Source organism: Prenolepis imparis, unplaced genomic scaffold (assembly GCF_030444845.1).
Source record: "Prenolepis imparis isolate NDT839.2.m4 unplaced genomic scaffold, iyPreImpa1.0 SCAF_3, whole genome shotgun sequence".
Taxonomy (NCBI): Eukaryota; Metazoa; Arthropoda; class Insecta; order Hymenoptera; family Formicidae; genus Prenolepis; species Prenolepis imparis.
In genome coordinates, this window is record NW_028141161.1 from 8717681 (window position 1) to 8745509 (window position 27829).

At 40.3% G+C, this 27829-nt stretch overlaps 1 protein-coding gene across 12 annotated transcripts in view; it reads right to left on the reverse strand.

Moving 5' to 3' along the window:
* Positions 1–27829, reverse strand: part of LOC145934165 (protein bric-a-brac 1) — a 355572-nt gene that overhangs the window by 155358 nt on the left and 172385 nt on the right. For 4 of the 12 annotated variants that reach the window (XM_083034513.1, XM_083034512.1, XM_083034514.1 and 1 more), the window contains exon 2: positions 16487–16571. The exons of the other annotated variants lie outside the window; for them this stretch is intronic. In XM_083034513.1, the coding sequence (XP_082890639.1) occupies positions 16487–16571 (85 nt within the window). The remainder of the gene's footprint in view (positions 1–16486; positions 16572–27829) is intronic. 12 annotated transcript variants of the gene reach the window in all.

Genomic DNA, 27829 nt, shown 5'->3' on the forward strand with positions numbered 1-27829 from the left:
CGAAATAACTCGATTCGAGTAAAAGTTCGTGATATAAAATCGAGTCGACCATTTCCAGCTTTCTTATAGAATCAATTGACTTATGTACAAACTGCTTTTTTTCGTTCGCTTGAAAATTCATCAACTGTTGAACGATAATAATCCGAAAACGAAGAATCCGGCGAGATATTCATCAACGGATTTGAAATCACGGAGCCGGAAACAAATGTCTGCCAACCGGAAGACAATCGTACACTTTTTTTTCGCGCACTAGGAGTTTTTCCTTCGTATCAGTTTTTTTTTTCGATAGCCGTGAGTTAAACGATTCGACATATTTGGCTTCCCCTAGAATGTTTATCCGGCTAGAGAAAAGCAGGATTCGGTTTGACTTAAACCGGATATTCATTAATTCGTGACCATTCCGTAGACGTCTCTTTCTTCTCTCTTTCTCTTTCTCTCTCTTTGCTTGTTGCACTTTTAATTTTTATCACGCAGTCAAACGGAGTTTATATATATCGAAACGTCAACGATGAACTCGTTCGACTTTCGTCCTTAGATAGGATAGACGATAAGAGAAAGAGAGAAGAAATAAAAAAAGAAGAGAATGTCGGATAAAAGAGCGATAGTAAGTCAGAAAGAAAAATCCGAGGCACTCGATCGACATCGAGAGGCGGTTTTCTAATTGAGATCTGTCGGAAGAAGGCAACCGAAGCATCGATTATCGTGCTTTCGTTACGAAGGGATTTCTATTCCGTGATAAACGCGCCAGAACGACTACGGCGTCTGCCTGACTGAGGGCGAGTTAAAGAAGAGGCGGAAGAGAGAAAATAAAGTTCTCTCTCTTAGAAACACTTAAATAAGCATAAATTATACAAAATATTTACAGACGCAAATGGATCTAAAAACGTATAAATTTCTGCATTTTTCTTTTCTACAAAATCTTACATAAAATAACACATACCATCTTCTTGGAAATAATATGCAGATTATAATGGAATTATTACATGCAGAATATCTAATATTTATATCGCATTGCAATGAGAAATAGACGATTTAAGAATTTATATTTTTATTTTCAGCAACGTGTGCAAGTCTTGGAAAAAAAAACTCTTTGATACCTAGCTTATTTTCTCTAGCATAAAGACTGATATAATGTTATTATAAAATTAACACGCGAGATTTGACTATCGCATTTGAAAATTTCGGCAAAAATAAGAAAGGTTGATATATGTAATTCAATGTTAAAATCATAAACTATGTCCCTGATTTGGTCTCATCAAACGTATCGATGACACCAGCAGCGACAGACGCAACTTGGTCGTATTTTGCCGTATCACGCGGTCGATTCGATCAATCAAGGCCGACAACAAGGAAAAAGGGATGCAGAATGCAGAGAGAGAGCCGGTCCGCTCTCTGCGTCATGATTTCCCTTCGTTGTAGCGCGATGCGGCGCGGCGTATGCCGGACGCGATCCGCGCGCGTCGGAATGAAATTATTTCTGTTACCGGCGGGCGCATACCGCGAATTAATAATTCCCAATTATCTCGAATCGATGTATTTAGCAAAATTACCTAAATCGTTACATCCGCCCAACAACATAATGCGGGAGCTGAAAATGAAACTCCGCGGACACGGCCGTGCAGGAATTAACTCGCGCTCAAATTACCGATACCGCGCCGCCATATGCCTGGGCTTTAACGCGGAACGCACTTTTCCCCAAATGTTCGCGCCGACTTTTGCCAATCCAAAGGGATAATCTTTAGCTCTCTAGCTAAAAAAATCGGCGAATAATATTTTCTAATTTATACATAAATATGTATACATCCTACGGATGATATAATCTTTATCGTATTAAATTTGGTTTAAAAATTTGTATTTTTATTTTCATAAAGAAATTAAAGTCTATATAAAGAAGTTCAATAAAAAAAGAGATATGCATATACAATGTATGCGCATTATTACAATAGTGATATGCTTCTATTTAAAAAAGTTATACAGATAATTTTTATTCTAAGAATTCTAATCTTTATCGTATTATATTTAGTTTAAAAATTTATAATTTTATTTTCATAAATGAATTAAAATTTATATAAAGAAGAAGCTTAAAATAAAAAGATATTTTATATTACACATATTAAAATTAGTTTAAGACATTAAAATTTATATAAGGAAACTTGATAAAAAGATATTTTCTATACTATATATAATATCTAAAATTATATAAAAATAAAATTATAAATTTTTAAACTAAATTTAATATGATAAAGATTAGAATTCATACACAATGTTCATCGTTCTAATATATATATTTGTCTCGTAAAGAAATCTTAGAATAAAAATTATCTATATACCTATGAGCGACTTTTTTAAAAATAGAAGCATAATATCACTATAGTAATAATGCACACATGCAGTCTTATCTCGACGAAGAAATGAATTCCTTGGAATAGATTCTACTGTATCACGGGATTACATGCAATTTCATTGTGTGTTTGGTGTGTCGCTGGTACAACTAATGACAGCCAGCACCGCGAATTAGAGCCGATGAGCGTAAGGGTGGGCGCGCAATACAATATAATATTCGGAGCGATATAAAATTACGAATAATTGCTTGATTGGTCCGGGCAGATGGGTGTAATTTAGATATCCGCCGCTTGCGCGCGCCCGCCGACTAATCAATTACGAAATGTTTCGTGGACCGACCGCGGCTAATAAGATTTACGATTCGGCCAGATCGGTTCCTTCTTCGGTCGCTTCCCCCGATCGTTTCCTCCATCCCCTTCGCGTCTTTCCCCTTTGCGTATCTCATTCTCTCTCTCTCTCGGCATATACGTTTCGTCGTGAATTACGGGTTCAGGATGCGGGGCTAAACAGCTGCAACGCGGCCTCGCCAATCTCGCTCCTTTGGCGCATTTGCGGTTAACGACTTGAATCCAGTTTCGGACGGAACAATATTTCTAAACGTAAGTACCATACCACGAGATTCCTCGCGAAATGCGAAGTCGCGACGAACAGAGAGAGAATCGAATTGTACTCTCTTTCGATAAAACGCGTAAAAGATTAATAAGAAGATTTTCATTGAATAAAACGTCGATTTCCGAAGCAATAGCCCATATTCCATATTTAAAGCTAAAAATACGGGGAGCAGTTTATTTTGAGCTTGACACTATGACATTTAGAGTATATTAAATGGGTTAAGTGCTCTCTTATTTATGAAAAGGAATCTGTTCTCCTTTCTAAGATTTTTTAATTTCTAAACATATCTCAAGTCAGCTTAGCGACAAGCTTCGTATTGAAAACGATTAGTCAGAATTACCTGGAAAAAAATATGTGCATATCGCTTCCAATTAGAGTGCAAAACATTTTATATTACCGTATCGACGGATGTAAAACAAAAAAAAAGAGATAGAAAAAAATAAGTATTTGCAATATCTGCAGAATACATATATCTGTTGCGTAATTACAAGTTAATAAATCTGTTGAAGAAAAAGAAATCTATACGATTAATATATATCTGTATCATTTATATACGAAGGTTAAGATAGAGGTGAATGTATGCCGCGGGCGATCGCTATTTCTCACAGTAGAAACATGGCAGCTAGAGTCTCGCGCCTGTTTCACCGGAGATACACACCGCGAAGTGGCTCGTCCGAGCCAATTAGCGTAACATTTCGGGCCCCGGTATAAGGCAATAATCGCTCACATGTAAACCGATATCTGTTTCTCGCAGCGCGCGCACGAACGCATCGTTGTTCACGCGCGAGAAGCCGAGGGGTGAGAGGGCGGAAGGGGGAGAGAATGCACAACTCACCCGCAGGGAAGAAGGGAGTGTGGGGGTGAGAGAACAGAACGCGTATCCGGTTCTGCTCATTCGCGATGCGTCATATCGGAGGGGATTTTGCCGAAACGCGACCCGCACGAGTAACCCCTCCCACCTCCCCCCCTATCATCCCAAAACCCTTTAAAACGCTCTGCTACTCGTGTTTAGATATCGTTAAACCGCATTTTCAACACCGCCATTATGTAAAGCACGTGGCAAAGGCCGATAAGTCGAACAATGGGGCTCTCGGCGCGAGCACGGCGACGAGAAGGGATGAGGGGGAGAGAGGGTTAAGGACTTTCCGATCGCCCACCCCCCGGGGTCGATCTCGTCGGCCGTTCGATCGACCGACCCCCTCCTCTTTTTGCGGCCTCACGAATCGACTTATCTTGCCGGGCGCGAACTTCGTCATCGGCGGCGAACTCGCGAAACTTGTCGGCGGAGCTCGTACCTTAATTATGCTATCCAGGTACTAAGTGTAATTAGTGTCCCATTGAAAATAAAATAAAACTTGCATTTACTCCCTCTCTCTCTCTTGACGAGCATTTTTTTCCCCTCTTTATGCGCCAGCAGCGCGTTTCAATTAAAGTATGTTCGAACAAGGAAAGGGGGTAAAAGACGGGCGAGGGTGAGAAGATGCGCACGACGTTACGCGCCGCGCAAAATAATACTTTTTATTGCTACGATCTTTACGATCTGTAGCGTATCGAGTATAAAGAAGGTATAAAAATATAAAGAAACGCGCAGAGATAATGGCCGGCATTATGCACGCATTGCTCAATTGCGACGCCATTTTTACGGCTGACTTTTTTTTACGACCCCTGCCTGCCGCTCTCAGAACGCGGCTGATTCACGAATCGAAATACCGAGAGCAGTCTCAAAGCAGTTTCGCAAACTGCATATAATCGTTACAGTAATCAGCCTCTCGTTGCACAATCTTTATTCATTACGTTAGACGAGGCACAATGCGCGGATTTCCCAAGAAATCCTCCCTTTTTCTTTTCTCGATCGCGGATTCTTAGATCTTCATTTATCGGGGAGAAGAAATTTTCTATGTGCAATATTTTTTTGTATAAGCTGAAACAATTCGCGCGATAAGGATTTTGAATAACAAGCGGCCAATTTAAAGGGAAATTCACGACTTTTGCGCGCGAGGGGAAGAGGACCGCGGAATGATAGTATAACTTGGCGATGCCGTGACAAAAAATGTATTTTCCGTCGCGTGCGATAAACTTGGCGGGCGTTAATTGTGTACGCGTAAGCTCAAATTTCATCGCATAGAACGATTTTCTCCGACTCTCTCATCCTACGCGATAGGGCGCGATTTCTATGGCCAAGCTGAAGTCATATATTTTTTTCGCTTCGTCGTTTTGCGAAACGACGGAGAAGAAAGATGCGACGAACGAGGGGGTGAGGAGAAAGAGACGAGGGAGAGGGTGCAGACGCTCCCTTTCAACGCCACGTACAAGAAAAAATTCCAGCTGCCGACGTGCACACATACACACACACACATATATACATCAGTTTGTATCCATTACATGTATATTGTGTGTATCTACTTAAATATATGTCTCTGGAAAATATACGAAGTATTCATCGCGCCATTTTTCAGCTACATAATTTTTGACAAATTTAAAAAGCTGACATATTTTTTCATTTTTCTCCATTAATCTTGGCAAAATAAATTTAATGTTACATGCTACCATGACAAGTTATTGAAATCGAAAAGTAAAATCCTGATAGTTCTGGGGTCGATCCCGCTTAAATTCCTCCATCAATTATAACGCGAAGACGCGATCGACGTCGAAAACAATCGTTTAATCTGTACGACTCCCAATTACCGCGAGACACCCTGTATACACACGGAATACAGCCGGACGCGCGTACATCTATATTCCGGATATAAATTGTGGCAGAAGCGTACGGGGTCGGTATAAGTATAGTTACGATAAATCAGGCATATCGACGTCCGGCATAGAATTGCAAATGAGCCCCTGCCATCTTTAAAATAAAAAGTTATAACAGCGCGCGCCCGCTCTCTCCCTCGTCCTCCGATGCGCCTCCGTTCACTCGCTCGCTCGCGAGCTCAAACCGCGCCGGTGGAGATAGTCGACGGTATACTTCCATGTGCGCGTACGTATAATACATACAATCTCCGGGCAAGCAAGGAGAAAGAACTTAAAATGAATAATGTATCGTATATTTAATTCTATACATAAGTACCCGTACGCTGCCGCGTACCTGTGTGCGCAGACTTTACACGTACGTGTATCTGAAAACGTAGCGTTTCTTCTCTTTTTCTCTCTCTTCCCCTTTTGCTTCCATCTATCTATCTCTCTTCTTTTCTCTCGCTCTCCCTCTTTTCTTACACAGGATCTGTACTTCCCGATCGCGATCTCTCGTTTCCTCTCCTCGTGGATTCGCGAGAGAGCCTATAGCGAAAGAGAGAGAGAGAGCTACGAATAAAGTAGCGTATTTTCTATGCCTCGTGACGAATAGACTTTTCAGCCCAGAAACGGCGACCGGAGAAAACGAAATAAAAATACTCCTCGTCGGCCGGGGCGCACTACCCCCCGACGAGAGAAATAACAGCCCGGTCGGGAATAACTATCATTAAATTATTATCGATCGATAAGCTCCTCGTTACCGCTGGCCGAGACTCGAGGCTTTCTTTCTAATCTGTCAGATATGCGCGTTACCGGAAATGCGAGGGGGACGACGATGCAGGAGGGAGAGAGAGACAGAGAGAGAGAGAGAGAGAGAGAGAGAGAGAGAGAGAGAGAGAGAGAAAGAGAGACGGAAAAGTACAATTATTAGTGATTACATTAATGCGTTACATCACAATTTCTTGAAGCTCTCCTCGAGTTATACAAGTAACGTTATTTTGACGATTGCAAGAAAATGGAGAAAGAGAATGTTATGTGCATACCGATATACTGAGAGATATTTGTCCTATTTTGTTCTCGAGCGAATTCTATTGCGTTGGCTCCCCGAGCTATTGATATAATGCAATAGTATAGGAGAATATTTCGTTAGCATTTATATAACGTTGTCTGAATATATCGAATATATTAGTGAATTTTGAAATTATAAACAGACACGACGAATATTATATTGTTAATAATCGAAATAAGCAACACGAGTTTTAGAGTTTATTGGAATTAATAATATATTGCGATATATATGTTTACGACTGCACTTTGTTTTTGAAAGGAAATTAAATTCCTAACTTAATCATCAAACATCAAAATATTTAATATTGCAAGATAATAAAATTGATTACCTACACATATATTCGTCGAGGAATCTGTAACTTAAATCTAGGACACTCTGTATACGGAACGATATAAGTAGGGCAGGAAGAAATAGATATATAATTTAAAAATAGAGTACAACATATATAAAATTGCACGGATAAGTTTTCAAAATCGTCTCTTCTGCATCGAGGTACTCGTGCATTAACCACTCAGGAAAAATCGACTTGAAATTCATGATAATAAAGGAATGTACAAGATAAATGCGAAATGTAATTTTTTTAAGGCTCCGTACAATTAAAATTGAGGAAAAGAGAGCAAAAAGAAATTCGAACGAGAGGCAGACGACGACGAGCGGATCGATTCGACATTTTTTCTCGGTCGCGGCCTTTCTGGAAAATTATTATCATCCACGGCAGCTTCGATCGCCGCGTTGACAGGCGATCTTTAATTAGAATTGAACTTGATTGACCGGCTTTGTCGACACCTGAGACTGTAGAACACGATCCAACGAGCTGCAGCGGCACGAAAGAACGCTTGTGTGTGTGTGTGTATATGTGTACACTCGATTGTGTGGGCGTGTGTACGTCCGTTCCGCTTACGCCGGCGTGTATATATGTTTGGCATGCATGTGTATTACAGCGCGACTCGGCTATAGTTACCGCAATAAACCACTATACGGTTTATTAATAATGCCGTACGGTTCGATGTTTTATGGTCGTATCATGAACACTAGGCCATTTTCTTGCGCAATACTTTTATTCTCGTAATAAGAAAAATGTGTCGACCGCGGCTCTCACCGATATCCAGAGATCTCCAAGAGACTCGGAATTATTCGATCGTTCAGAGGGGGAAAAATCACTGTTTTTCTTTTTTTTTTTTTCAAAATTGACAAAAAACGATGCAACCTATTGTCTCGAGGATAATAAAAACACGAAATTATTGAAAACTCGAATGATCGTGTTATTACAGCGTAGTCAAGCTCTGTTAATTACAAAGTGCATTTGGAGAGTTAATTGAACGAAAATATCTTGTTACCTACTTGCAACCTTAATCCATTAAAAACTTGATTTCACATATTTTAAATAATCTTCTAATTATGACTTTGCTTAAATAGCGGCGAGATAGAAACGAGATTCTACTTTTGCCGAGGAAATCGCTTCCAATATCACGCTGTAAGAAATAAAAAAAAGAAAGAAACGATATGCTCTTGTACGTATAATATAATAACGATATTAATGTTTACCGAGTCCGAGGCGAAGTTTATGTTTGCCAATTAGAAGTAGAATCGGTATAGGCGGAGGGCGAGAGAGAGAGAAAGCGCGAACGAGCGATCGATAACGGAATCACGTGCGCGCTAAAGAGGCGATCTTCGTTCGCGAAGAGCGCGAATAATCGATGCTTGTTTCGCGGCGACTTTATCCGTTCGATCATCTTCGGCGATAACAATCGAGGATGATCGCCTGGCGGCGCCGGATGAGAACCTCTGCATTTATATATATATATATATATATATATATATATAATAAAAGGCGACGCCCAGCTCGAATCGACTCGGTGCGTGACGTAAGAATATAAATACGAGAGCGCAGCGAGTAATAACAAATTCCGCCTAATCTTATCGTTTACAATAAATATTGATACGAAAGTTAGGTTGCGCTATCGAACCGATATTAAGCGCGAGCGGTTTAAAATAATAATAATTCGCCTAATCTTTGCCTATAAAGCGCGAGAGGAAGAGCGCGAGGGAGGAGAACGACCATGAAACCGTTCATCGGTCTTATCTCTCTTGACAAAATAACTGCGCAATTAGACTGTGTCAAATTATTGTACGAAAAATTACGGTCTCGATGCTATGATGTTCCTTATTTTGATCGGACGAAAGTCCGTTGATTCTTCGCTGCAACTTCTCGATATCCACAGGTGGATTATGTCATCCTTTGCGTTTTCAATTTTTCAGCTTACAGAATCGATTGCGATTTTATGACGAACTTGTGATTTCCTAACTGGCGCGTATACAATTCTTCGGGAACTTTAAGGATCGAAACTTTTTTCGAGTCTCAATTTTTCATTCGAGAGAGATCGACTATTATTTTCTCTCTCGAAACTTTCATTCCTAATTGACGAATCGTATCCGCGATTCTCTTTTCGCGGAGCGATCGCGGCTCTTTTTAAAGAGAGTTTTCGAATTTTCATTTACGTTCTCGGAGCTGCGAGCCTCTGGCGGATTACGAAAAAGGAAGGAAAATAATAATACGCATTAGAAACCCGAACGCGGTGGTTATGCGGTGGCAGCCCGCGCCGATATCCGACGAAAGGATTCGGCGCGAGGTTGTTGTGTGTGCGTTCCGCGGGTTCCGCGGTATTATTTTCAAACTGTTAATTATCCGCCATAGTGAAATTACGCTATTACATGATAATTACATCGGTGCGGCCGTGTATGTACCGTAGGCCGCGCGAGCGAGCGCTGAATGTCGTTTCACGCCCGACTCACCTTGATGGATATTTTCCATTCTAAGTCGCGTCACTGATTATAGTGATTTTCACTATGCAACAAATTTCGTGTTTTCCTGCCGTTTCGCTTTTCACGACACGTATACTTCGTCCTCGTCGTCACTGTCGACGTGCTTAATAGTTTCTACAGTAGTATAGTGTCAGGTCTGCGAATATGTTATTATTACACACGTTCGGCTAAAAGATGTATAGCAACAGCCACGAAGACTTATGAGATCGAGAAAATAATCGAGCTACGTGTAAAAACAAATGTAAACAATCTTGATACCAATCGATCAAAGATCCAAAACAGAATCGACAAATAAAAGGTCAAAAAACATACTTTCTCGAAATCATTTTTTAATCTTACTTTTAAATCGTACATGTATTGGTTTGTTATTGCGTTAGACTTTAGGATAACGATATCTTCATTGACAACTGTTTACCTAGTCGAGTGATAAATTAGAGGGCAGTACTCTGACACGAGTAGATCGACTCTATAAACCGTACGTTTTTATCGGAGCGATGGAGAGTATATAACGCCGCGCTGTTACACGTTGCGGTATAACGCGATATGTAGTTCAATGCCGAGGATGCATCTCGTCTCATCTCGTCTCGCGTACGAACGAGCTGACGACGCGACGCTCTCGTAGGTGGGAGCTCTGGCGAAAAGGAAAAATGCGAGATGAGCGCTGCGAGAGAAGCTCAAGGATAATCTACGGGCGCGCGAGAGAGCTCGGTTGAGCGCCGCTGCATTAATAATATACGATACCCGTAATGGCATCGGGCGTATACGAACGTATATATTGTATAATAACTTCCAAGGCCTTATAAACGTTTATTATTTACCGCGTAACGTAATGGCGAGCAGGCCTCCGTTTCTCTCTGTCTCTCCGCGCCTCGGCTCTTTCTCTCGCTGTCTCTCTCTCTCTCTCACTCTCTTCGTTCTCTCGGGCCGTTATTAAAAATAATATTATAACACACACTCGCGTTCCCTCCTACTACTTCTCTCTCTTCCGTTTTTTTTTCTTTCCTCGAGACGAGAGATTACTGGCCGTCGGATTTTCGGCGTGTAAATAGCCGCCTGTGTGTGCGTTTCGGTTTTTATTTTTCTTATTGAAAATGTATACGAATATTTTTTTTCATCATTTTTTATCACGTTGCAGTTTGCATCATCGATAAAGAATTGTTATCATTTATTGAATCTATTGTATTATATGCCGGTAGTTTTAAGTTTTTATTAAAAAAATTTATTTATGTATTTTATATAATATATAAGCGCGAGAGAGATGTAATATATTGATACCATGTATAATAAATTGGCTACATTGAGTTAATTAATGCGCATGATAATCGTGAATCGAGCTAGTCAGTTCCAACATTTTCTTGAATACAATCAGAAGAGCAGGCCGCCAAAAAATACCGAACTAACGCGAAACATTTCAAGGGATGACGGCTCGTTTCACTCGCTCTTAGAGGTATTCAGAGAGTCTCATCATTCATCGAGGAGAGATTTATTTCGAGCCTCGAGCAAGTAGAACAAGTGTCTTGTTACTAGCTCCCTCGGCTCAGAGAAAGGAAATCCGAAAAAAGAAATCGTTACGTTTACACAGAGCCACACCTATAACTAACATATAACACAGCCCAATATACATATATAGCAGCATACTTTGTACATATACAATATAATTAATAGCAATAAAGAGAGAAAGAGAGAGAGAGAGAGAGAGAAACGTGACACCTCTCTCTGTATAGACAAACTAATACAACTAGTTTAAAATGTCAAAGTGAATATTATTATTATATATGAGAGGTAAAAAAGGAACGGCATTCTGAGAGAATTTTTGTACAATTGGCGGTTTATATTATAAATATTTTTTTTATATAAAACCCGATACCTAATATATAAGACATATATAACTCGTCTGGATTTAAAGATAATAATTCCAAGTCTCGCTATAAAACTGACGTAAAAAAATCTCTAATAATTTTAAAAATAAAAGAAAAAAAAATTTGATATTTTTCCTCAGTATTTCTGACTTGGCCTGAAAAGGCCGGGACTCGTGAAACGAGCATTTCGAGCGGGAATACACGCGTTTATAGGCGAAGCCTACACCGTACCGCTGAATTATTAACGGCGAGTTAATCTCGGCCGCGTGTTTAGTACAGAAGAGGTCGCTTAATATTTTGCGAGTTTCGCGATCCGCGGTATATTAAACGTCAAGCGGCCCGAAATATCCGCGAAGGATCGCGACGCATGGCTCGTTCGCGGTGACTGGTGTATATAAGTATAATGCGAAACAAAAAAGAACGAGGACACTGAAGAATACGAAGTTCATTGACTTGCCGCAAGTAATTCAATGTTTCTGTCGCATTTGCTTCCCCACAATCAATTATAAAAACTCCGCCATACGTCGAATTCGCGAACACGCGTATCTAAATCTCTGTACCGATTCGTACATGAATTTTAATGCGTAAACTGTAATTCTTAAATTCACACTTTATCCATCTTACATCGGATTCACTGAAACTGGATTTATAACGCCGCCAGAATAAGAAATTATTCCGTTATTAATTATGATGACTACAAGTCAAGAGTGGCAATTAACATGCATAAAAACTGACTAAACCACTTTTTATAAGATCGTTGCAAATTTGTTCCATAATTCATTACAACTACAGAGAATGTTATTTTTTTTTTTTTTCTTGAAGATATCTAATTTTTTTCTTCAAGATTTATTCAACATTTATTTAAACAAATTAAATGTTTTTGTGATTCAACAATATTCTATTGCGCACAAATTCCGATTTTCAAATATATATTTATTATACGATTTATCTCTTGTACGTCAATTTCTTAGAGATTAAAAGCTTGTGTGAGGTTGTATAATTTTTCCACGACTAATTACAGTAACATGTCAGGACTAATAAGAAATACGCATAATTCAAAAACTGACTAAGCTAGTTTTATAAGAACACTACAAAATTGCTTCATTATATAAGGTAGAAATATTTAACCAGATAATCTAGATCGCAAAATTACGTATATTTGATTGCTTTTATAACTGTATAGATCTCTCTATCATTACCGTCATTAATTTTCAAAATTTGCTCGAAATTTTTTCTTTTTTTTTTTTTTTTTTTACTTAATCGTATTAACCGATACGTTGATACGTAGATTGAAGGGTTAATCGCCGGCCGACCAGGGATGCAAAAGCGCCATTGTGAAAAAATCCCGGAAAACGCTAGGCCAGCACGGACACGCACGCTGAAATTTCTACGATGCTGAGTAAGCGAGGGAATTATTTTCTTCCCTTTCCCTCCTCTCCCACCCCCGCTATAAAGGGAGACGACATTATTGCGTCGCGGTTAAGAGCGCGTTCACGTGTATTTAGTCCTCTCTCTGCCTCCTCTCTCGCGCTTTTCTCCGCTCTCCTTCTCTCTATTTGCACGCGCGCACGAAACGCCGCGTATTATATTCTTCGTAACCATGCACGCGAAAAATCATTGCTATATCTTCGTCACCGCGTGTGCATTCTTCTGCGCGATTTATCCCCCGCTCGCGAAGGGTTATTATCAGGACGCGGCGAGAATCGCGCCATTTACAGGCTATTTTTTCCTTCCCTCCGGGGCAAATAAATTTTTAAGCGCGCACGTTGCGCGATGTCTTGATTCTAGATTCGTTCAAGACCGCTGCACATCCCGTACAATCCGATAACAGTTACAAAGGAGGCAAATAATAATCTGTGAATTACGTGATCTCTTTTTTCAGAAATAAAAACGGAAAAATTTGTCGTTGACGTGTCAGTTTTTGGACCAGTTTATGCGATTCTCTTTTTCCTCGTTAATGCGAAGATAAAATCCTAGCGATTATAAAACCGTTCCATGTGAAACAATTTTTTTTTCACTTATTGTCAGCTTATTCGAATCATACGAGAATCAATTTTTCCACGGATTTTTTCAACCTTTCCTAGATGAACGCTAATTTAATTCAGCGATGCGTGTCATCGCCTATGTGAAATACGATTCGTTAAAAAAAATGTTCGATAAAAACGTGTCAATTGTACGATTAGCTTATTAGTTTTTAATATTAATTTTTTTTATTTCGTTCGCACATTGTTTTTTTCGGGTGTTTTTCTTGCTTCGAACGTACCGCATAAGAATTGATAAAATCTGCGAGATAAAAAACCGGAAAAAGAAATATATCACAGCGAGACGCGAGGAGAGAGATCCGAAGAGAGCAGGAGGAAGGGAGGATGCGTCAGGAGTAGGAGGAAACACGACGAGCAGGGATAATCTGATTTTCAGCAACTTTATACGTTGCGCTTCGATTAAAATCCAGCCAGCGTGCAGGCCCGATATAGTTGTTCCGTTCATGCCCCCTCTCTTCGAGAGTGAAAGAGACAGAACGTGCGGAAAAAGGAGGCTGGGGGCGCCCCGCGGTGGTTGACCAGACACCGCCAGTAGTCGAGCATCCCTTCTAATTTAGCGGCGCGTTTTAAGCCCGGAATAAGCGCGCGTCGCTTTACAAACGACACTTTGCACGCGCTCCTTAGTCCTTTTCTCTCTTGCTCTTTTACGCCACTTAAAATCTCTTTAATATATAATACAATCCGCGACCATCTCATTAAAAACTTAATGACATATCCTTCGTATTTGAAATTTTTGCTCCTCGTGAAAATAAATATAAAAAAGTCACCAATCTCTAATTTGTAAAGCGTCAAATATTTTTAATAAGTCTCTCTAATATTATAAATTCGTGAAAGTTCGTTTGAAAGAGAAATGCGGACATTCCACTCGATAGAATAGTATAATTCAACAGCGGTGCTTTGCCGTACCATTTACTACTGTCTTTTATGGAAATATAAAAAAAATATACAGGAGGTAGAGGCATAAATTGAGATTAAGATGGGCGGCTCGATTAAACTTGAAAACGACGTCCGTCGGCGCAAACTATCGTCATCTTCGTCGACATATGTAAGTCCGGCGGGATGTGTCATTTGTTATGGTCCGATAATAAATATACGTAAAAGTTGCATCGCTGAGAGAACCCGCGGATTTTCCTTCAGCCTTTTCGCGCGAGGGAGAGGGAAAAAGAAGCGAGGAAAAATTATAAGGAATCGAGACCTCGAGAAACGTGAAAGAGAGAAATATATGAAAAGGGAGGAAGATAAAAAAGAGAGAGAGAGAGAGACGAGGAAACAAAAGGAGCAAGAGAAAAAAAGCTTAGCGCGTACGTAGAGACGTTATTGAAACGCAAATCACGTTGCGCAACCCGCCGCGCCGCGGCCGTAGCGGGCCCGATTGGAATGTCTTGGCATTAATAAAATATGAAGTATAAAAAGTTATTAAAAGGAGTAACGAGGAATTTAATGTTTATTCATACCCGGACGCGCGCGGGGGCGCGCTCGGCAAAAGGACGCGATGGAAGGCGGCGGTGAGGAGGGGGATGACGGCTTTGCATATTAAAAATCGCCGTAAATAACGCCGAGCGGCATCGCCCTCGTCCCTTTCGTCGCCCTCCCCCTCGTCCCTGGCAGGCCTTTACGATTATGATAAATTTTAATCTCCACCGTGAAATCTCCTTTAATGTTCCCCTCGTCACCCCCTTTGTTGTCTCTCGTCGTTAAAGTCGTTCGCTTGTCGAGCGATCGGATGGGCGTAATTGTTCTCCGCGAGACACGTGGGCTTCGATCTTTGACACTCGCATATCTATATATATCCAGTATAAAACTCAAGTTTGAATTATACGATATTTTTCATAAGCGAAACAGAGAGGGAGAGAGAGAGAGCGTAATTGTGAGACGTATAGTTTAATATGAATAATTATAAGGAATCTAATATTGAATTGACATCGAAGGTTTTTCCAACAGTGTTATTACGATATCTCGCAATATAAAATTATGTAATCATCGCGCACGCGCATTTTATGATTTAATAAAAATTTTAATTGGAAATCCGGTTATATTACAATATATAATATCGACTGTAATATTTTTATAATATACTCTACGTATTATGACAAATATAGAATAAAGAATGATGTTTCTTCTAAAGAGATTTTACAAAAATTCAACAGCGAATTCAGTATGCAGTAATTATCGTTACAAAACAAAGCAATTATAAATTACAAATGGAGTCAAATTCGCAATTAAATATCCGAATTAACTCTATCCTCGAATAGTTTGAAAGACGAGACCGATGCTCGAAAATTATTTTCATCGCATATATTCGCGCGTCAGCGTCGATAAATAATATTAAGTGTCAAATAAACGTGCGCTTATCGAGTATTCGAGTACGAAAAAAACACTCGAACAAACACGACGGCACAAATCCGATTCTAACACCAACGTGATGCTATGATAGTAGATCGGAATATTAATTAATCAGTGTTTGCCTTCGCGCTTGTTGTGTCGTACTGTCAATCGCGCGTTTTCAAAGATTAAAAGAAGAAAGTGTCATATCTTATATATGTAATAAGAACCGGCGATCCTTTGATAAAGCACGCAGCATCCTCCTATAATTTAATTATATATAAAGATTTTATTATACATATATAATTTCTTTTATCTATAACACTAAATTTATGTTAATTTTGTAAAAATTATAAAATTAATCTTGTTTAAAAATAACTAATATTTTATATTTTTCCTTCTTTCTCTCTTCTCTTACTCATCGAGCAATACCGAGGAAAGCCTCAATGTTTTCCTTCTTATATGAATCGCAACGTACATATAAGCGCCCGCCGCGCCGCTTTCATCCGTCATTCGATTTGATCTTATCGCGTACGAGTACCGTTGCGACCGCGACGTGCCTCGCGTGTCTATAATGAGCATTAATTCGAGTCACTCGGACTTATGGAAAAGTTTTTCCACAAACAGTCGGGGCGACAAGAGCGATCGCCTTCGGCGATTACGCGGATAATCATTGTTGATCGTACCTGCATACGATGAGGAGGTGCCGTCGATTGCGGTTCTGCCGTCATATATATATATATATATATATATGTAAGTCGAGTTACTCACCTGCAACAGAAAGAGGAATTTGTTGATTAAACGGTTAACCAGTTGGTGGGCGGAAAGGCGAGAAGGAAGGTAGGAGGGAGGGAGGAGAGGATCGACGCGTTACGATGCGCCGACATTATAGTGTCAGCAGTTTGGCCGACACGCGTTAAATATGCGATTAAACGATAGGCACGACGGCCCCGCGCAACAAAGTATCGGGGATAATTTCATACTGAAATAATAAAAGATAATGGAACGTGGAAACGCATAAATATTTATTGTCGGCCGCGCAAGAGCGGGCCGCTCGTTACCGCAGATTGATACGACGATAAATCGTTAAGTGCGGCTATTAAAACTCCTGAATAATCTAATCGCATTGTATGGATATGTAGTGTACATGTATATATACAATATATATATATTATATATATATATATATATATACACGCGCGGATTGTGGGAAAAAAAGATGATATTTCCACCTATGTGAATCGATAAAGTTTCGAGTACGAGAATACGTTTGTCAGAAGTGGCCACATGTTTCGTCCGATAGCTGTAAACTTTATCTGAGATTCATAAATTCTAATTATGAGATTTATATACATATTACTTGGAAGATATTTTATAAAAATATTCAATCAAGTAATTCCAAAATTTAATATTCTTCATATAGATTTGCAATTTGTATATTTTAAATATTATATTTTTCGTATCTTATACAAATGGTGTAACTTATTTCAATATCAATTTCATCACACGATCTGCAAAAAATAATCTTGTTCATCTAGAAATGAATGTCATATAAATTTTGATATAAACAGACAAAATTTTATATTTTCAAATATATTTCTCGATGCTTTAGTCTGCGCGATAAATGCGAATGTATATTATTATAATATACATCGTCGCCTTAATAAAAGCATCCCGTAATTCCATTTTTCGCTAAATTTCCAGATGTCCAAATATTACTTTATTAATATTAACGCTCTGAAAATATCATAATGTAGTCGCACATATGGAGTGTCTGATTTTTTATAATTATTTATTTTCAGCATTCGTGTCAAACAATGACCAAAGCACTTCCTCTGAAAAGGCATTATTTCTGCATCTATAAATCATATAAATATGTATATTCGACTTTTTGCTTCATTATAATATACAATATTTTTTCTTAATAAATCATTTACCTATTTTTTCTTAATAAATTATGGATGGCATAAAATAGGTCACCGTTTGACTTTAACCTATCAGTTATATACTGAAACTAAAGTAACATAAGACTCTTTACATTATAAAGCTAAATAAAATATTATTATTGATAAGTAAATTCTCAATAAAACTCATTTTAAAAAAATCATACATTGAAAGACGTTTTTGCAGATTTAGATTACGCCGATCATAGAATTACGTTCAACGGCGAGATATCGTGTCTAATCTGCTCTCTTCTCCCCCTGTGACGCGAGCAAATGTCAGCGTAATCCCTGTCCCAGCGCAATGGGCTCTCGATCATCGGCGTCACACTCGCGTTATCTATTCGCGCGTAGACGCGGGCGATCGCGGAAAATCGCAAAACGGGATCGGCAACACGAGCGAGCTGCCAAGGGAGGAAAAACGGGGGGGAGGAGGAGGGTACACGAGTATCGCGAAACACGGGGGAGCGGCTCGCGCGACGAGCCTATCGGGGTGCGATTAAAATATAAAATGGGTTTCGAGGATTCGGACGGTGTTACGCGCCGTTTCAATTATTGTCGCCCCGGCGCTACATACAATTTTTGTCACCGTGCGATCGCGGCTTTCCACCTACCTCACTCCGTACCCGCACACGCCGCTGTCGTCCGTCAGTCCCCTGCCTGCCCCCTCCCCGTCCCCCTCCTCCCTCACCTGCTCGATTTTTCCGCCCGACCGTCGCCCGATTTTTTCCCGCGAGCGCCGATTTTTTTCCGCCCTTTTGCCAGAGCCGCAAAACGGCGCAAAAATGCGATACCGTTTTGCCGAGTCCGGATTAGCGGCAGATCGCTCCGCCGATTTGGTACGGGCTTCCATCCCCTCCTCCCTTTTCCCTCTGTCCCTTGCGTTGCATCGACAAGCATCACCCGGCGAACACCGGGTTTTTTTTTTTTTTTCATTTCAATCCTTTGCTCTCGAGATGAGCGGCGAGTTTTAGCCGCGATCGCGCGCGAATCTCCTCTCGATGGTGACGCCTGCGATCATGTTTATTTAATCGGCGAACGTGCGAAAGATGGCTGCTCTCGGGTACGTACACGCGCGAGAGACGGCGCTAAGCAAAAAACGTTTATGTCACTTGGTAGACGTCGTAAAAAGCGATTTATGAAGACACGTGTGCTCGTATTGCATTCAGATATATTATATCATCGTATGCATTATATAAGATTGGCGTGGATAGTTTTACTCGAGTTACTTGAATTCACGCATATTTATTAGATCGATCGTCATTGAATGATGCCAAGAAACGCTCGTGATAAACGATAGTATGATGCTAATCGCCACTATTTAATACCCTGCAAGTATCTTGTATCATTTCCTCCTCGCGATATGAGATTTAAAATTGAAATTTAGATCGTTAAAATAAGATATAGATGATAAATGCAGATGTAATATCGCTTTCGAAATTCAATACCCGCTTAATCAATATATTTTTTGTAAAAATTAATCAAGTATATAGGATGTAATATTTTTCATAACTTATTATCTGGAATATTAACTACGAGATCTTTTATTGCTATAAAAAATGTATTACATATATATAATAAATCTATAGTTTATATTTTATATATATAAATTCAATGTATAGGAAATTTTTTCTTTATAATTTCCTTTCAATGTACATTAATTTTTCATTAAATTAAAAGCAAATTTTTATATCACGTTTCTACTTTTATTATTCATATCTTCGATTCATTCGGATAATCTAAAAAATGCACGCGAAAGTTAAATTCCCTCGATCGTATTTGTGCTAGTCTCGTAACACCGCGATCACGAAGGGATGGAAAAAAAAAGTAGCGAGAAGGGAAGGATGGGTAAGCCGTCTCGTCGCCGTGCGGAAGGAATCTTGAGCGAAAAGCTCACTCGAGATGCCGCGAAAACAATGTCGAGGGTGGAACCGAAATATACCTAATTGTCGAGAGTGAAGCCGGACGGAAGAGTGGAAAAGACGCTAGGGAGCGGAGGAGGAAAAAGAAAGAAGAACGAAAATGACACCGGCTCTCGCGCAGCTTCCTCTCTCTCCCTTTCTCTCTTTCACCCCTTTTCTTTCTTCCCACCATCCATCCATCTATCCCTCTCGGCACACTTGCTTTTTATCGACAGTCTGCTTTAACCCTCGAAGCGCGGAGTTCACGTCGACGGTGACAGCGAAGGATGAGTGCTTCGCGAGGGAGGATGGAAAATGGAGAAAAGAAGAAGCGGTTGAGGGGGTACGGTCGGGACATTAAACCCATTTAAATATAACCAATACCGTAGGGTGCCTTCCACCCTCTCCGTGTTATATGGATATGATTTTTACCGTTCATTCGCGTAAGCAGTGGTATCAACGCAGAGTACTACACGTACTCTCTTGGCAAGCAGTGGTATCAACGCAGAGTACTCTCGCTCTCTCTTTCTCTCTCCCGTTCTTTCTCGTATTTTTTATTAAAAACTCGCACAGTCGCCAAAGAGAGGAACGCGCGAGCTACGCGATTGGCCCTCGCATCCGAAACGCCCGTTTGACCGAATAGAATCGATAATCATTTTTTTTTTAATACAAAAAAAATATCGCGCATACATTTTCATAAACCAGTTACATATAATAGCTTTCCAGAGAGAGAGAGAGAGAGAGAGAGAGAGAGAGAGAGGGTTCTATCATTAAAATTGCAATATATAAATATATTTCTCGCGCATTCAAATATTTTTATCGAACGCGACTTTGAATAAACAATTGTTTGTTTTTCAGACTGTGTCAGTCGATGCTCGTAGAAGATTATATTTTGATAACCTCGAAAAAAAATATTTATATTATAAATATATTTTGCGCACAGATCAAATGATATGATGAACACATGTATTGAAGATTACTTGTGTGTGCATTTATATATCTTTACTAATGAACATGTTTTCGTCTGGCCGGCGTCTTATCGGTCTACACAACTAATTAATCAATCCCCGTATTTATCCCGACATTGTCCGAATGGACTGCGCAATTGGGATTTCCTGTTTAAAAAGAAAAATATATATATATATATTTCGTGAATTATTCGGCGCGACTCGTAACACCATGCTTTATTAAAGCGAAAGTGACGTAAATCGAATGTGATAACCTTTGTGATATTTCCTTTTGTTATCGCTAAGGAGAGATTGGCGACGTATTCTAAAATCTTTTCCAATATTAATAAATTTTTAATGAACGACGATTACTTTGAAAAAAATGGCATACAAATATAATTTTTACTCTCCAAAAAAAAAGTCAAAATGAAATACTGCTGCGCGCTTTCCTCAAATATCAATATTACATCTGATGTGTTGCGCCAAAGTTAGATAGAAATATCCCAATAGACATCAGAGTTACGACATGTTAAAACTTGAAAATCACCTTTCTCGAATCTTTTGCGGGTGTTTACTCGGAAGTTTACCCTTATCATTCGTGTATCCTACGATCTCTTCCGAAATCCTGATACTCGGGATCACGTTCGCGGTGCAATCAATGGCGCTACGTGAGCTGAGATGAAACAGCGTAAAGCCCTATGTAAGTTGGTAGATGAAGAGAGACAGGAAGGGAGAAAGAGACGACCAAACCGCATGGAGGAGTGTGCATTCGGACTACAAGAGCACGTTTACCTTTACATCGAATTCTCACTACTTGACTCGGAGTGGCGCACGATTTTCACCGCAAATGCAAGCCAACTGCAACTTCATCGCGCCGCGTTTATTTCATCGAGATAAGAAAAGCTGATCTGCTTATATTTTGAAGTACTTAATTGTGCTAAGACGCGCGGCTTTTATTTCGCGTATTTTTAGTAGAGCGCAACTTTATTAAAGGTGTAAGAGCGGCAAATAAGATATCTAATATTAGCAATGAGGAAAATCAGACCATATGTATAAGTTTATATAAATTTATACATATAATGTGTCTCAATTAGAAATAATTTAAAGTTCTTACGACAAAGGCGACGAAACTTTAATCGATATCCCTGACAAATCTGCTTAAAGAACAACGCGAGATCTGTTATAATCCGACTTTTTATTATATTCACGTCCGAGGAAATCTCATTGATACCTTTTGCCGCCTTGCACTTTTTATCTTTCTACTCGAATAAACGACGCGATGGTACATTATCGTCGTGCGTAGGACGATCTATTTAAACGTCGAACTTTTTTCCCTCGAAGACTCGGATTCGCCAACAGTGTGTTAAATTATTACACGGTTCGCGCGTCTTTTATATCAACCTCTCTTCCCCCTCCCTTCTCCTCTTCTCATCCCCGATGGATACGACTTTTAGTAGGGCGCAACCTCATCAAAGATGTAGGAGCGGCAAATAAACGTTTACACTCGCCGTTGCTATCCGACGAGGCCGCGATACGTTTTTTTTCTTCTCGCGATCGAAACGCTACGTCGCGCGTTGCAGCTATTAAATTTCTCGCGCTCTCCGCCCTTTTTTTTCTCCTCTCCCGCGGAAATAAAACTTTACGCATTCTGCCATTAAACTTTCTTAATAGGGTCGGCCGGCATTAAAGCGATTCTCGCGCACGCGCACACGCGGCCGACGAAATATAAATTTCAATATACCCCCGGCCCGATCGCGATCGCGTATAAATAAAAACAGCACGGCTTAACGATCACGTAAATATTTACTTGATGCCCCGAGGCATCTTAATGACTTATATTAATCGAACCTTGCACGCTGATTTACTTATCGGACGCGATCTTTGTCTACCAGTGGATATCAAACCGTGGTCGGCTAATCGATTTTATCGGAGCGGCGGAATTTCCAGACTAAACGCTTCCGCGATGAGCGTCTTAGATCAATCGTGAGATAGATATATATGTTAAACAGATTCGAAAGAAAATACGTAAGGCCGTATCTTATCTCGACATCTCACGGCATCGATAATTATGCTATTTAGATAAAGTTATTTCCAACGGAACATATACATATATAACTTGACTTTATACAAAAAAAGGAAAAGAAAAATAACACATAATAAATGATAATTTATGTCATTATACAATTTTATGATAGCGAACGTAAGATTTATGTCCCGTTTGCGAAGTCGCGCTATTGCATCGCCAGTAAACTCCTAGTAAATAACATTCCAAGCTCCACGTTTTTAAATTTAAATGATATCCACTTGAAATTTAAATAATATCTACTTCGAAAAAGTAGGGCATCTCTATCGCGTTTAGCCCAGAGAAAGGTATAAGAGAACATCGAAGAGAACGTAGACCGAAGGGATATGGATGCGATTTCCAAGGCATAGGAGGGATGGAAGAGAGCTTTCACTTCCAGACAAAAGTCGAAGTAACAAAGCGTGCGTACGCGATTGCAAAAGGAATGCAAATATCACTCGGCCGATAATGCGAGGTCAATTCTCTGCCATTCGTTCTCGCTGAAATCCCCTTTTGCTTCCTCAACCCCTTCCTGTTTCTTGGCTCTCTCTCTTGAGAGAGGCAAGAACCTCTCGACATTACTTGCAATTGAGTAATTATCGAGACTACCGCAAAAACTCGCACCGCCTCGTCTCACAAAGTTCTTTATAGAAGAGGAGGAGGGAAGGGAGCAAAGCGGAGAGTTGTAGTTAATACAATGTTTATCGAATTAGCCGATCCGAAGACGGTTCCTGCCGCGTAATTCCGCGAAAATCCGATTTCCGAAACGTCGTAGAACTTCGCCATCGATTGCGCGTCTTAACCCTCTCGTTCTGAAATTATCTGTAAGCCTCGAAGACAACATTGGTACGCTCTTTTATTTTTTTTTAAATATATCTGATAGCTTAATCGCAAATAAAAAAATTATTAAAGTTAAGCAACCTTTGGAAAAACTGTATTCATTGCTTTTAATTTGTCTCCGACGAGTCGTCAATTCCGTAAACTGTAAATATAATTCCCGATAAAGGTAGTAATCATTTTTCAAATAGCTTTATTATATTATACAATATATATATACGGATTGTATATTAAAAATTAACTGCTTCGCAATTTTGTATCCCAACGATGACTGTTTTATTTGATATTTTCGATGATATTTCTTACTTTATGACGACTATTAATTTCGTGCCTGGAAAATGTAGCGTCCAGTCCGTTGCAGCTGCACTGTCACAATTACCCCGATCGACCCTACATATTTAAAAGTTAAAATTGATGCGTATAGATATATCGCGCGGCGAAGATATATCGCCGGCAACGGACTACAAATTATCGCCAGGTAAAGGCACAAAGCGTTATGTACCGATATACTTCATCCATATTGAGATCGCTCTGTCCCACAATGGGCTCTAACCGACTTTTATTCAAAAGCCGGGGGTTTTTCAACAAAGTTGATGAAAAACACGCCGGCGCCTCCTCCATGGCGAGCCGAGCCATTTATCCAATCACAGTCCGCGATACCGGGCGGCCCAGTGAATTAATAAAAAAGCAATCTACAAACTATCGCAACGATTTATACGTGTAATTCCTCTGATTAACTCGCGGTATCGCCGCGCGCTGCGTTTTTATAACGCGCCCGTTTACGCGCCAGTGGAATTGCGCGACCGCGTCAATGATTGTAATTTTATTACATGTACAAATCGAAATTTCGACCTAGTAGTCGCTGGATAAATTCGACATTAGCGCAATCAACATTTAACATTAAAACGGGACGAGCTTCAATTATTCGAGTCGCGAAAATAAAGATTAATTAACATTTAAGAGCTTACTCTACAAACGACATTGCGTAATAATCTCGATAGAGCAAACAATTCCAATTTGTCCCACGAGTCTTAGATTTATTAGATCGTAATCGAATTTTATCGCTGTCCCGAATTTGCGATAATGAACATCTTCGATGTAATCTCTCTTTTGATAAAGTTGAGCGACTTAGTTTTAAATAATCGACGATAAAATTAATATGTTTTATTATACGTTTTTTTCATTGTATATATAAGTGCTTTAATATAGATGTAGAACGTGCTGTAGAAAATGTGCTCAAGTTGCTTAAATTTATATCGATTAATTTATGTATACTCTTAAAAATTAATAGATCCTGAAGGATCAATAAACACTTCCTTTTTCCTCTTTATCTCTCCGCCACTCGCTCTTTATCATCAACGCGACAATTCGCAATGCATACGCGTGTACGTGACGTAGTCCCGCATCCCACGCGACCCCACGGTCACTGCCAATTAGGTGTGACTCGCATAATTTGCGCCATCATCCTAGACAATCGACGGCATCGCCTGGTAGTAAATGAGGAAAATCTGCACACAATGCCTCTCGTAATAGTGTACATGTCCCTTCCCTCTCCCGGCCCCTTCCCTTCTCGCAGGGACAGCGACAAACGCGTACCCCACAGGACGAAGGTAACGGAGAGAAAGTCGGAGGGACAAGATGTGGCACTATACAGAAAGGAATGCCAATCGTCGCGATTAATGTTTACAGCGCCATATATCGCTATCAATTTCCATTGTGATTATCATACAAAAAAGATTGGATTGCGCTAACAACTCGAGAATTGGATGAATAAAATGAATAGCAAATGGTTTCTTAGAATTTCTTTACAGTTATCTATCTGAAAGAAAGAGAGAGAGAGAGAGAGCTCTTTAATTTTTCGTACCCTATACATATATTTTTTCAAACTATCTTTTTCAAAATATTTTCGCGCTAGAGAGAAGCACATTAATCTACTTTCGCGATAAACGGATACAACATATTCACGCGGAACGAAATTCAGATATACATTAATTTGAAGCTTCCATGGTAGTTAAATGGTAGCTGTCAAAGAGACTCGTGCAACGCGAGGACCCGCCAAAGGGTTCGGCCGTTGAAAGGTACAGACATTCACAGAACGTCACAGGACGCTGGGCAGCGCGCGCGTACCTCTCTATATCCAATTAATTAGACTTTCGACTACGCATCGTCTAACGGAGGGCTTCTAAATGCCATGGAGAGGGAAGGGGGCGGGGTGGTGATGGAGGAAGAGAAAGAGGAGAGAGAGCGAGGCCTGTCGCTGGAAATTCGCGAATCTCGCGGCGATATCGCGGCCGCTATGAATACGATACCGCTGCCGGTCATCGCGCACGCATTTCCCTCCCACCCCCTCTGCAACAACCCCCTCGTGTGCCACCCGGCTGTCAACCGGCCCCTCCTATTTCTCTCGTTGTTGGGTGGTTGTACGCGACCCGCGCTTGACGCGCGCTCGTCCTCTTTTCAGCACGCGCCGGTCCTTTGTTGACGCGTTCCTGTTTGTCATTCCGTTTGTCATTCCATTGCCGTTGTTGTTTGTCGCCCGCCGCCACGCACCGCGTCGCTGACGCTGTCATTGTCGGACCGCGAATCGCGGCCGATAAAACGCGGGCGAGATCGAGAGCGCGATCGAGACTGCGGACACGCGAATATAACGCACAGGGTGCGCGCGTTATTCGCGGACGAATACGTCCTCTTCTCTCCTATACACACACGCTCGATCGCGGTATGTATTTGGAAAGAATGTAATACAATGTCGCGCACCGGCACAAAACATATGGATGCCGTCGACTCGTTATTTCAACGAGGCTCGTCGCGAGACCGAAGATGGATATCGCGGTCGCTCGCGTACGCAATTTGCGGCAAACTGTATATATACCTGCGCGAGCTGTAACTTTTTGCGTTATAGGCTCGTTAAGGAGATAATTGGCATTACCGTTAGTCGACGTAGACGTGTTAAAAACTTTGACAACGTGTCTTGTAAACTTATAATTACAGATTTTATTTTAATTTAGTTTAATTAATTTTTTTCTTATTTGTCTCTTGCTTTAGTACTGAATTTCCACGAGAAGAACAAGAATGCGACTCGATGCAATCATCACGTGCTAGCAAGAAGATTGTAAAAACTTATTAAAAATTTATGAGATGTAGAACGTTTATTTTTATTTATTAAAAGTATGAAAAGTTACCTAGATCTTTAACGGTAGCAAAGTGTGTTTAGATTTTCCCGTAACATCGATTTCGATTGACTCGAGGGATTATCCTTTCGAGCGAGCCCTCTCGCTGACTGCTCGTAATTTTCGACGAGCAAAAGGGACTTGTGTGGCAAAGGACGGAAAAATGGAACATGCAGAAAGGGGGAAATTACGGCGCGGCCGTAACCGTAAACGTAAACATAAAGCCGAGATGATAAATGCAGCGGGTATACTTAATGGCGCGGTCATTCCGAGAGGGCACGAGAGAGAGAGTGCACGCACACGCATCCTTCCTCTCGTGCGTGCAGAGCGCGGCACGCGTTTATCGCGCGCGCTTTACGCATTTCGAGGCGATAGAGAACGATAGAGGGAGGAGGGGGATGCAAAAGGGATGAAGAGCCAGGCGATCGACGATATCAGGCCGCCGCCGCCGCCGTCGATATTCGGACACGCGTCGATATTCGCATTCGTCATATGCAGGCCACCCGTACCAGATCGGCCATCGCGATCGCTGATAGGCTCTCGCGGTAGCCCGGGAACAGATACCGGCCGCCGAGCGTCTCTTTAATTGATCGTTCCTCACCGACGATTTTAACGAGCGATCGCGACGACCGTTTGTTTCCGATTTCCGAGCGACGAGTTTTCTCGGATCAGCGACTTTTTGTGCGTGCGTGCGTGTATTGCAATCATCACGCGTTTCCTGATCGGTATGGATATAATGGTCGAATTGGAACGGCTCTCGTTTTTTAGATCTCACAATAAAATAAATAAAGAATACCGGGTGAGTAAAGTCATTAGATAAGTTCATTTGAAAAATTATTCGATTACCGGGTTAATTATGTCGTAGAATAAATTTAAAAAACTATTCTGACTTTATTTATCAAAGTTAAAATAATGTAAAACGAGCTAATATAGTAATAAATTTTTATTTAAATTTTTATTTCTCCGGCTTTTCATACTTTTAAAATAAATCGCAATCTACTGATATAGTAATGTTATTTCTTGTGTATATTAATACGTTATTATTAAACACAATCGTACGTTATGTGTATACTTGTGCACTCAGACTCAGAGGTTATGAAAAAGCGCTTTCTCCATTAAGTTTTTAATAGCATTGCGAAGAGAATTTACAATCATGCGTATAGACTTCGTAT